Source organism: Triplophysa dalaica, chromosome 9 (assembly GCF_015846415.1).
Source record: "Triplophysa dalaica isolate WHDGS20190420 chromosome 9, ASM1584641v1, whole genome shotgun sequence".
Classification (NCBI taxonomy): domain Eukaryota; kingdom Metazoa; phylum Chordata; class Actinopteri; order Cypriniformes; family Nemacheilidae; genus Triplophysa; species Triplophysa dalaica.
The window spans coordinates 6,748,236-6,760,888 of NC_079550.1; the positions used below are offsets into that span (position 1 = coordinate 6,748,236).

The 12,653-nt window shown below is 38.3% G+C and overlaps 1 protein-coding gene across 3 annotated transcripts in view; it reads left to right on the forward strand.

Annotated features, from left to right (window-relative positions):
* fndc3a (fibronectin type III domain containing 3A) overlaps nucleotides 1-12,653 on the forward strand; it is a 75,698-nt gene that overhangs the window by 46,764 nt on the left and 16,281 nt on the right. For 2 of the 3 annotated variants that reach the window (XM_056756204.1, XM_056756202.1), the window contains exons 4-13: nucleotides 3,820-3,896; nucleotides 5,318-5,561; nucleotides 5,715-5,993; nucleotides 7,158-7,216; nucleotides 8,922-9,091; nucleotides 9,351-9,413; nucleotides 11,243-11,381; nucleotides 11,479-11,532; nucleotides 12,102-12,226; nucleotides 12,337-12,511. In XM_056756204.1, the coding sequence (XP_056612182.1) occupies nucleotides 3,820-3,896; nucleotides 5,318-5,561; nucleotides 5,715-5,993; nucleotides 7,158-7,216; nucleotides 8,922-9,091; nucleotides 9,351-9,413; nucleotides 11,243-11,381; nucleotides 11,479-11,532; nucleotides 12,102-12,226; nucleotides 12,337-12,511 (1,385 nt within the window). The remainder of the gene's footprint in view (nucleotides 1-3,819; nucleotides 3,897-5,317; nucleotides 5,562-5,714; nucleotides 5,994-7,157; nucleotides 7,217-8,921; nucleotides 9,092-9,350; nucleotides 9,414-11,242; nucleotides 11,382-11,478; nucleotides 11,533-12,101; nucleotides 12,227-12,336; nucleotides 12,512-12,653) is intronic. The other variant, XM_056756203.1, reaches the window with a different exon arrangement.

The window sequence follows — 12,653 nt, forward strand, 5'->3', positions numbered from 1 at the left end:
AAGTGCGAGGTAATACTACAGTGACATAATGTAGAGGGCCTAGAACCCCTAGCCGACCCGGCCCGACCTAGCCCGACTGTGTTTTGAGGCGATATTCTTGTAGTACGGTGTTTGAAATCTATATATTTTTTGTAGATTTTTTTGAGAGATGCGGATATTCGCCTAATGGAAATGTTGGGACCGGTCCCTCCTCCTTCTGAAACTGGTTCTGGCTGGATAAATAATTTATGTATGTGGTCAGGTTGCGGAAGGCAGGTCATCTTGTTCCCTCTATTATGCTACATCTAGGTGCTTACACTCAATTTGATGAACCTTTATATTGTAAATGCTTTTTTTGAGGGCTTCTTGTTAAAATAATAAGATTAACAAATTTAGTTTATAGACTTTATGGTCAGATTGTCTTTGCGTCCTGACAAATATAATTAGTACACAATGTGTAAAGACAGAACCTGGTTAACAGAGTGGAAAGTGTTATCATTTCATTGTGAATTGTATTGAATATGTGAGTTATTGGTCATCTGCTGAGTTCAACTCTGATTTATGTGACTTTTAAGCCGAAAATTCATTCTAATTTGAAACCTTATTATTAAAGAGTAGATAGATATTGGAAACGATGTTCTGTATTTTTCAGACCTCAAATACTGTTCACAATTCATATTCACTTTTAAGCAATACAACATAATGTTATTACATGTATTTAGTAAAAGTTCAAAAATATCTTTTCATTTGATAACCTCTGGATTTTTATCAGCTTTCATGTATCTTTCAGTCTTTCACATTTCTGGAAAATCAAAAAAAAATCAGCTGCTGTATATAGGCAAAAAACAACATTTGTCAAAGCTAAGTTATTGGAGAAAAAAATGTAGACTCCCTCTTTAACCTAAGGGATTATGAATGAATCTTAGACATTTCTTCAATAATACTATACACTGCTCGTGACTCTTTCCAGACCATTGACAAGTTTTTCTTTCCACGTTTTCCTGGTTTAACAAAAGAGGGCGGTGTTACGAAGCTTCTAAAAGAATACATCATCTACAGATCCAGAAAACAAGGGAATGCTCTGTCCTGCATTTTTACAAAAACATTTTCCTCAAAATACTTATTTTTAACTTCCCCACATTCAAGTTTTGTTAAAAAATGAAAAAAAAAAAATAGAATTAAATGTTTTTCTTTCTTTTTAGTTTAAAGCAGATGGACTTTATATTGTTAAAATAAAAGCTTAAATATTTGTATAATGAAACATAAAAAGTATTGGTGAATGTGATCAACAATGCTTAAACAATTTAAGTAAAGCATGCAAACAAGTTTAAAGGGTTTTGATACTGTAAATTAAAGAGAGATTTAACAAGACAAAGTCAACTCTAAGTAAACAGTTTTACAAAAATGAAAATAAAATATAACAATCAGAGTACAAGCATATTCAGGCATGGAGTGATTCCAAATATAAAAAAGCAACAACTTCTGGTTAACAGAAACCAACTGAAAAATGAATTAAGCCACTTCTTTAAAAAAAATAAGTCCACTGCAGCACAGCCACAACTGAACTGTATTGTGAATCCTGAGCATTTAAATTGGTTATACAGTATGTTTGTTTTTCGTCCGTGCCTTTGGTGCTGTCTAGCCAGCTATGGCTAAAATTTTGACTGAAATTTAAATGAGTTTGACTGGTTTTGCTGTCTATTATACAGCTCTGCTCTATGGTGTTATCACACATCTTTTTTATCAAATTTTTTGCCCACATGGTTTATTGACATCATCTACCTGCAGGGGTAAACTGAGTATTAACCAGGCAAGCCTTGACCCTCTTGGTCTATAGATGTAGTGCCGAGTTGGACTTTTACCTTCCACCTGTGACTGAGTAATAGAAACCATCACTCTAAAGACGAGCACAAGCTCGCATTCATCGACTGTTATTTCTTAACGCTTTCACCGTGAGCGAAGTCACTCACCACACTTGCACAAGACGCAGGTCTTTGTTTACCTGAATGCGTCCTTTGGCATTTCTCTGTGTGTTTACTGTTCTTTGCGTCATTCGGCTCTAACACATCTCTCTTCTGAAAGTAACGTGTCAGTATGAGGCTGTGCATGAAAGAGTTCATCTGTAGCAGGATTTGCTGAGTCACAGTTTTTTCCGCACAAACGTTCCAGTGCCAAAACTCCAACCGACGGTGGCGTTTTATCAGGTTCTGTGCACACAAATACGGCCCAGTGTGTTCCTTTACCCGGCTAGGTAAATGTCAGGAGTTGTTTGCATTCGCATGCTAGATATGCTTATCAAAATATGTGTGAAAACTGTTAACGTGCGGGGAATCTACCCCGCAGCAATAAGACCAGAAACTACAGATTTTCTGCATTCTTTACATGCAGGTGACATGAAATTAGCTTTGTTATTATACATTTCATAAATAGTATATATAGATGTATTGCACATAATTTGTCAGGACACAATATTTCACAGGAAAAAAAAATCTATGTATTCTATCGGATTTCGTTACCCAATTATTCTGTCCGAAATCGTTAAATGTATTGAAACTGTCCGTCAAATTCTTTCTTCATAGTGTTTATTTTCTGTTTTTTTGACCAACAAATCACACTTAATATACAAGTTTAAGGTGGCAGAGAAAAATGTTGCAACCATTATTTGCTTATGGCATAAAATCTTATAGGTTAAGTATCACAAACTAAGCAGATACTGGTGCTGAATTATTTACGATGTCAAATTATGTGTAGTTGTGCCAAATCCAATATATTGTGATGCAGCTAATGTAAAGTCATGTGCTAATTCAATTCTAGTTAATGTAATAACGGTTGTGTCAGTCATAGAAGTTATTGATAGTTTAGAGAAGTGGTTACAAGTTTGTAACATCAAGATGTTCTGAATAGTAAACTTCCACGTCCTGGTCTTTTCAAGCAAGTACCCCTCCATAAATAGTCGAAACTCATCTATGGATCCCTTCAGTTTCTCCTTCAAACTTTTACTGTCCCGTCAAATCCTAATGGGTATAATTAAGGTCCAATGTGTAATTTTTTGGTGAATCTATTGACAGAAATGTCACTTCAGGCGTGTATAATGACCTAACATCATGAACATAATGTTTCTACAGTAGCCCTAAATGGACAAACTGCTCTACAGAGCGCGTTTCGTAAATGCATCATCTCCTTCGCAAACCAACCCCCCCCCCCCAAACGTGACCGCATCTTTTTCCAATGTTAGCCAATGTAGTGTGTTTAAAAAATGAGATTTGAATAGTGTGGAGAGCCATACATTTCAATTCGCTACCTCAACACTAGGTGCCACTAATTGTCACACACTGGACCTTTAAAGCCAGGACCTTTTATTACATTGATATTCCACATTATGAATCGGTCAGTTTCAGTATTATGGTACTATTAATTCCAGATTCAAGACTTGTGATTTGGGGAAGTGTGATCTGGTGCGGTGTTGTTTTTTTACTAGGGCTGTCAAAAGATTAATCGCATCCAGAATAAAAGTTTGTGTTTACATAATATATGTCCTGTGCATATTGATTAAGTTTTTATAAATACAAACACATGTATACATATTTAGCAAATATTTACATGTATTTATTTATATTTACCAACTATTGAAATTATATATAAATATTTATTCATTTTTAGATTTGTCTTAAATATATGCATGGATGTATATGTGTTAATAAATACAAAATTATTATTCACAGTACACAGATGTATTTTATTCTGGATGCTATAAATCAAGATTAATCTTATGACAGCCCTATTTTTTACATATTGTGTGCTTCTTTTAGTGATTTAATAACTTAAAATGTTTCTCTGCAGGTCCTGCTCAGGTTCCCATGATGTCCCCAAACGGTTCAGTGCCTCAAATCTATGTGCCTCCCGGATATGTTCAACAGGTTGGTCCTCATGTCAACATTTCATACTGATTGTTTTTTTTTATCCAAATAAGTACCTTATAATAGGGGATTGTTACCAAAACCCTGTATTAAATGGGCCCAAGGGGTAAATTATGAAAGATCGGAGCATCAAAAAGCTCTGCCCTTATCAGTTCTGCTTTCGATACTTGAGAAGCAAGAGGCACTTACAGCCTGTGTCTGGCTCCACTTCACACAGCACGTCTGCTAAACTTTCCAGATGAGCTGTTTAAACTTCATAAAAAAGCACAGCCCTTTCTCAAATGTGCAACAAAAGTGACTGTTTACTTGCCGCTATCAATGCTAATGCTTGTGAAACTTGCTGCTTCTTCTTCGGCTCTTGTAAACAAGCAACACGCGCGTGGACACTGACGCCTACTGGTCATTGCCTTTCGACGCGAACAACGACGTAGAAGTATAAATGAAAACCGACACGTATGCTATGGCGTAGAGGCTACGGTGTAGGTCCTACGCAGAACTAAAAAGCTGCCTTAAGACTACAGGTTCATCCCTGATTGTACGCAGTCCTCTTTAAGATGCCTGGTTTGGGCGTCAATTTAAGTAGGGCTGCAACAACTAATCGATACGACAGATAAAGAAAATAGTTGTTAACGAATTTCATTATCGATTAGTTGGTCTGTGACATCACGTGCGAGCTGCGCAGTTATAAATCCCTTTTAAAATTTCCGTTTTAGATGTGTCTGTCCGTGCGGCATGAGCTGCGCAGTTTTAAAGTCAAACGTGTCTCTCCATGGATGAGTCTTTTCGTGCAGCACAAATTGCGCAGCTTTAAAGTCAGCCGTGTCTCTCCGTGCAGTGCGAGGTGCGCAGTTTTAAAGTCAGACGTGTCCCTCCATGGATGAGTCTTTTCGTGCAGCACAAATTGCGAAGTTTTAAAGACAGCCATGTCTCTCCGTGCAGTGCGAGGTGCGCAGTTTTAAAGTCAGATTTGTGTCTCCGTGGATGCGTCTCTCTGTGCAGTGCGAGGTGCGCAGTTTTAAAGTTGGACGTGTCTATCCATGCATGCGTCTCTCCGTGCAGCGCGAGGTGCTCAGTTTTAAAGTCAGATGTGTTTTGCATACATCTCTTCAAGCTGTTCAGTTTAAAGGGGAGAGGTGTTTTAAATGACAAAATTAAAGATTATATTAGTAAAACTCAATTTGTGCATTTACATTTACTTCAGTACTGAACTTAAGAACACTTTTTGATTATTTGAACTTAAGTATATTTTTTCCTGTTTAAACTTTACTACACTATACTACATTTGAATGACAAATATCTCACGTTAGTTGCAGTCCTAGGCATGTGTTCCCCAGGTAAAAGTCAACCACTAGAATGCAATTCGTCAAGGAGACATTATACATCAAGACAGCCTTTGAAATCTTCTCTCTTTACCTTCATAGATCATTGAGGAAAATGGAGTTAGGCGGGTGTTGGTGTTACCTCAGCCGGAGTTTCATCCGACTGGCCATTCTCCGCTTCACCACCCACCGCCTCATGCCCACCTGCAGGCCTTCATCCCACACCCACACATCATGCACCCTAACCCTCACTTGTACTCAGGCATGGCTGGAGGAACCGGAGACATGAGCCCTCAGTACATCTCCCAGTACCACCCAGCACACCCTACCATCTACACAGAGCAGGGTCAGTACATACACCTTTATTTAGCCTCTTAAAGAAGGAAGACTTGTTTTGATGCAAGTATTTTCAGTGTTTTTTTGTAAATAATCAAAACAACGCATCTGTGTAATGGATTAACCACAAATATTAACTGCCGGTTTTGCCCGATTCTTACAGATGCTCACCCGGCGCACGGACGTCCGGCATTTTCTTACCGGGATGATAGGACTATCAAAACACACGAGCGCCTGCAGAAGAAACTGAAGGAGAGACAGGGGGTAGGCGGAGGCGTGACCCCCTCCAAAGACAGTCCCCCTCCCTCCCCGCAGAAGAGCCGCGAGACACCGCCCGAAGGAGATCTCCAGAACGGATTGGTGGGTAAAAGTGGGGAGGAGCAGGTGCAACACACAAGCCTGGGCAAAAGCCTGCCAGGGAGGGAGGAGGCGGAGCCTGCAGGTAGGGAGGACTTCACTTTCCTCTTCAGACACAGTCATCTACATTAAAGCCTTAAAGTACATGTACACGTAAAATGATAAGGCAGTGTATACTTAAGGCGTAATTGACTTTTATTTTTCACCCCAGACTGCCATCATAACTTAAAGGCACAAAAATGGACAAAACAAACTGATTGTACAGCAATTTTGACTTTGAATGTGGTGGAAACGTCCCATTGCAGTGGGTTATAACACTTAGGGGATGTTTTAAGCATCTTGCCTGACTTGTGCCTCTTTCAATCATAGCACAAAACTGAACACTTCACATTGTCTCAAGTGGCTCATTGCTTTCATGAAACAGCTGTAACCGTTTATAGACACTGGTGTGACCTGCTTCATTATTTTAAGTCACTTTGACCCAGAAACACATTTTCAGTTTTATACACTAATAAAAAGAAAGTCTTAAATTGAATAAGAGATACTTCTGTAACCAATGCTGATAAAAAGACTTATTACCCATTTATGTGTGAATGATGTGTGGGCACAGGTGCGTGTATATCATTTATTTTACAACAGTTTTTACCGTGACCGATTTCACAGCTGATACAATTTTATAAATCAAATTTTAAGAATGATTTCCCAGTTCATCTGATTAATAGATGAACTTTCTCACAAATGACGGGAAAATTCAATATTAAGCATTTATCTCTCTTTGTCAATTCCTAAGCACCCAGAGTTGCTTCTGCACACCGTCACTGATCATTTTTTGGACACCGGTGTGGCATTACATTCCCTCATCTAACAAAACTGAACCTCTGGTTGGAGGTAAAATTGATTTGTGATCTGTCGGGAGATGTAAAAGGGGTCCAATAAGGTTGTCGTTCTCCGGCCCCTGTGTAAACAGCCAGGGGCCGCTCTTCTCCGATCTCATTAGCTCGTTTAGTTATAAGGACTCTGCTGGTAACATAAGATGTAATAATTACCCCAAACTGACTCGCATATTTATCAGCACTAACTACCTTCCACCCTGAAGAAACTTTTAACTACTGTACGCTGGCTAAACTGATCCACCTACTAGAAATTAAATCCTCAAATATGTGATTAAAGAGATGGGCATCATGCCTGCTTTTCAGTTGGCGGATAAGAAGGCTGTCTTCTCTAGATGATTTCTTTTTTTGTTTTCTAGAACTGGATGAAGCAGCGAAGGCTCTACAGGAAAGATTAAACTCCATCTGCAAGCCGGTGGTAAGAAGATATGATTTTATGCTCTTGTGATTTGTTTTGTGTACGTTACAGGACATAATTTGCATGCAGCATTCTTGAGGATTTAGGACTATGTACAAAGGACACTATTTGTTGTTTTAAATAAATACTTTTACAGAATGAATACACAGTTGACAAAGCGTGTGGTTCATTTTTGCAACTACTTTGATGTTTATTGGGTAATGGCTCCCATGTAGTGGGTTTCAAAGTGACAACATAAACAAAATTGCATATGCTCCTGTTTGTACACTGCCCTTATCTTCCGGTACACATTTACAAAAATAATAGAGTGCCCGTAGATTGTTTCTGATAACAAGCAAAAGAAACCGTGAAGAAGCGTTACTTGGCTAAACTTGTCTCTACAATATTTAGAATTAAGACTCTGATACCAAGCTCAACCGCTAGATGTCACTGTACTATACGGTTTCTTTAAATGCGACCAAACTACAAGACCCTTCTACAAATTTAATAAAATGAACATACAACAAATCGTCTATTCAATGCACTTATTATACAATAAAACGATAATATAAATTGATATTAACATAAATTGAATTTTATATAAATAGTTATATTGTTAGACACTAACCAAACACAGACCGGAAGTTAACTGCAGTCCAGGCGAGTGCGTTCGATGAAATTGTCTTTTTTTATAGTTTGCTCATCTGCAGTACATCTCGGAGATGTTTCCTGTCAGATGTCATATAGACATCTATAAAATGTCTGTAAGATGTTTCTAATTCATAATGTATATAAAACAGACGTTTTTCAGATCTTTAGCAGACATCTTACAGACATATCTGAGCTGTCTGAGACCAGAATTCTAAATTAAACCAGATTTTTACAAATCGGCACTCGGAGGAAAAGTCTGCAAGTGTAGAGGAAAGAAATGTGCCCCTTGAAGCTCAGATTCAGTTGTGGCCTACAAATACATGCTAACTTGAGCTATTCTTGGGCGAGAACCCGAAAGGTACATAGTCATGCATTATAACTAAAGGAGACACTTGTTTCTCAACCGTGTTAAAGCTTAAAATATTCCCTCTTGCGTAACGGAAGTTTCTCCTTGGAGGGCAGCGCCACGTGTCATTAAATAAACTCTTTAGTCTTTAGACTCCTTCTGTTGACTTGAAACAAGCAGACGTGTGTAGTTCCCACATCAAGATCAGCACATAGTTAAATGTGCAGTCAATTTACTTCAAGTTAATTCGGTTGAGAGGAGCGAATGGAGTTCTGCAAAATAAGACAAATTTGGTCAGTGAAGTTATTGTCTCTGCTCACAAACCCCAAAATTTAAATTCTTCCATCATTTATTCACCCTCGTGTCATTTCAAACCTGCATGACTTTCTGTTTTCTGCAGAACACAAAAGAAGATATTTTGAAGAATGTCGGTAACCGAACAACATCTACCCGTATATACTTTCATTGTATGAACAAAACCACTGAGACATTTCTCAAAATATCTTCTGTTGTGTTTCACAGAAGAAAGAGTCTAATACATGTTTTGAATGACATGTGGGCGAATAAGTGATGACAGAATTTTTTGAGGGCGGGGTCTTAAATTATTCCTTTGAGACCATTTCAATCTGGTGGGATCAAGCTATCATTAGGTGGCCTGTAGTTACAAATGTTGGATAATGAGTGGATTACTAGGCCGCATGTGAATGTATGTCTTTTCTTGCTCGTCAGGTGACAGATATTCAGGCCAGAGGAGTCAGTCTCAGCTGGGTTGCACCATCACTGACAGAAAGCGAAGAAGAACCCAAAGAGGCCGAGGAAAGCCCTGCTGAGCCGGTCTTAACATATGAAGTCTCAGTCTCTTACAACGGCAAAGACGGGAAGTACAAGGCCGCCTACAGGTGCGATGGCATGCTTAGTTGTGGGTTTTAGCAAGAATTGGAGACAGTGTGCATGTGCACTTGAGGAATTCAATTGTTGTTTTTGTGGTTTGTTATGGGGTTTCATGAATTATTGGTGGGCGAGGGGTCAATTTTAGTTCAGCTGTGACTGTTTCCTGTGACATTTGAAGCTGTTCCGAGATCAAAGCTCTCAATCTTTCCTCCCGATTTGAATGTTTGACTGATGTTTTATTTCCTTTGTCTTTTGCTTGTGTTAAAGCAGCGGTCTGGAACTAAGTGCAACCTTACAGGAGTTAAGACCAGCAACAGACTACCATGTCAGGTTTGTGTCCAGCATGTAGTTCACCCAAAAATGAAATATGAAAAAAAAGATAAATGATGTAGCAGTTGGACAGTATCACAGTTTCACAAACACAGAGTTACAGATTTATTACAATACACAATACTCGCGATTAGAATTTGTAAAACATATTATCAATTTAACATTAGTAAAATGTTAGCATTCAATGTTTAATTGAATCTTATGTATATTAATTAATAAAAAAGATATGGTTACAATTTACAATATTAGTAGTAAATGCAATGAACCATTTTGTTTTTCAGCATTTATTAATCCTTGTTAATGTTAGTTCAATACAGTTATTCATGTTAGTTCATGGTGCATTAACTAATGTTAACAGTGAGAACATTTGTTTTTAATAATGTATTAGTAAATGCTGAAATTAACATGAATTAATATTAATACATGCTGTATTAGTATTGTTCATGTTAGCTAATGGAGGAAAAATTGTTATCAAATAGTACCTTATTTTAAAGTGTAACCAGATATACATATACATTTGACAGAGAAAATTGGGTTTTAACACATAATAAAGAAAGCTATACCCAAAGAGAACTTAAAGCACAACATTAAAATGGGCGTTTCTGCCAATGTCATATTCATTTTGAATTTTTTGACAAGTTGACCATGTTAAGCATGAGAAGACAGCACGCTTAACATTGTAAAGAAGTCAGAATGCATGACAAATCGTTGCAGGGCCACTTTAAACAATAACAGAACATTATTTGAGAGTACAAAAAACTTTGTTGTATTTCTGTGAAATAAAATGCACAAACCATAAGCAATTAATACCCAACAAACGGAGATGGAATGCCTCTTTAAAGAACTTTTTGATTTTTATTTTCATGTGGCCATTCATGAGAAATATGGACAGTTATGGATGTGACAATCCTGAAAATGGCAGATACCTGACTATATGCACTTAAAATAGACAAAAAGATTTTAAAGACCGCACGCGGGTATTTCATCCACCAAATGTTGACGTGTGCTATCTCTATAGTAAAAACCAGAGTCATTGAAAGACAGAGTTGCGACACAATTTCATCTCGCCGCGTGGTCGCTCGGGTCATGGAGCTCTCAATAGTTTCAAACTGTCTGGTTGAATGAATTAAGCAGCTGTATTTGCAACAAATTTCACGAAATACAAACACAATGTAAGCACTGATTTCTATGTTGAATAAATGTATAATAACATTTTGTCTGATGAGTGTTAGAGAGATGGTATTAATCAGGTTTGTGTGTTTGATATGACTAGGGAGGATGTATAATGTTTGCATTAACAGTATGCATCCATTCATCTGTTTCTTATGCTTCTATGATCATCAGTACATACCAATGTTAGATTGTGTTAAGACATTCACATTAAATTGCACCTGTAATTTATCAATAAATAATCAATGATTGTAAATGCACCACAAAGAACGCTGAAACACCACCAGTTTTACAGAGATGTATTTGATCAAATATGTGTTTGGGAAACAGTGAAATGAATGGACTTCAATGATAGAGCCCTCCATGATACGAGTTACTTCTGCATCTTCCAATTGCCCTCTATGCGACTTACGCAACACTGTTTTTCAAGGACTCTGGTAAAAAATCTTTGATAAAATTATTTTGAACAGTTGGACATGTGCATGGAGGACCTGCGTGAACCAATAACGTATGACATCACTGACAACAATCTGCCATGACACACCTTAACTCAAATGTTATATGATCACAAAAGATTCATTTTGGGCTGGCCTAAAGTCGCTGATTGTTGGTGTTTGTATAAATGTGATTGTGTACTGATAATGTGTGTTTGTGTTTAGGGTTCAGGCCATGTGTAACCGTTTACAAGGCATCCCTTCAGAGCCTGTGAGCTTCACAACACTGAGCTGTGAGCCGGACGTCCCCGGTCCACCACGCAAAGCTAGCGGCACCAAAAGCAGCCTCGTCCTGCAGTGGAAGGTGGACACACTCACAGTCACATCAACAATCTCACAATCACAAACATTTAAGGACACTAGTAATGGAGCTGATCATTAAATAAACTGTTTGCTCCTAGGCCCCATGTGACAACGGTTCCAAAATCCAGAACTATATCCTACAGTGGGATGAGGTACCCGCTTTCTTATTTTAATTGCTGTTTGGATTTAATTATTGTATTTTGCGTAATAAAATAAAGCTTATTTTAAAACCGTTGATAATTTTGACGGTGGGACATGATTTACATAAAAATAAAACAATTTAAAAGTAAAACTTATTGGTGCTATAATAAGACTCGGGGGGGTAAGCTTAGTTTCATCACTTGTCCTTTAAAAAAAATATTTTGATTTGGGAGGGACATAACTGGTGGTGTGCAGTGGAAATATGTAAATAATATGCAAGATTTGTGTAGCATGTTTTACTTCGGTGTTTCTCAACCAGGGCCCTCGACAAACTTCCAAGATGATATAAAATAATTTAAAATAAGACAAACTACAAAAATATTTTGTCTATAATGCATACACATCTTTCTAGTTAAGTCCAGAGTATTTTATTGGGTAGAAATTGAAAGTGGGTGGGGCCTTCTGGTTTTCTTGTGTGTGGGTGGGTCGTGAGGTTAAGAGGTTGCTGTCATCTGATCTGTGGTCAGTACAGGAGGTTTTCTGTGTGCTTTAAAGTGCTAATCCCAGGCTTTGTGTACAGGGGAAGGGCACGGATGTGTTTGAACAGTGCTACTACGGCCCGCAGAAACAGTACAGACTCACCAAACTCTCGCCAGCTTCCAGATATTCCTTCCGCCTGGCAGCCAAAAACGACTTGGGGGTCAGGTGTGTATCCACTCGAGTATGTCCCAGTGTTGGGTTCCGGCCCTGTGGGTCTGACGATGATCAGGTTTTTCAATGTATCTGCTTCACTCGTGTTGTATTTCTCTATGTAGTGAGTTCAGTGAGTTCGTCCACATCATGACGTCGTGTAGCGTGCCCGCTCCCCCCCTGAGCCCTGAGTTGGTTCAGCCTGGGGTGACGTGGCTCTGTCTGCGGTGGAAAAGACCCATTGGCTCGCCCAAAGAGGATGATATCAGTTATGTGCTGGAGATGGAGGAGGAGGGCTCAGTAAGTGAATTTGTAAAACATGATAATGAAGGATGTCAGTTTGTTAACAGATGATAACATACATAAGGAATAAGATATGAGAGGCTGTGCTGTATCGTGAATAATAGCTATTGACCATAATCAAGGACTGAGACTAACTGTT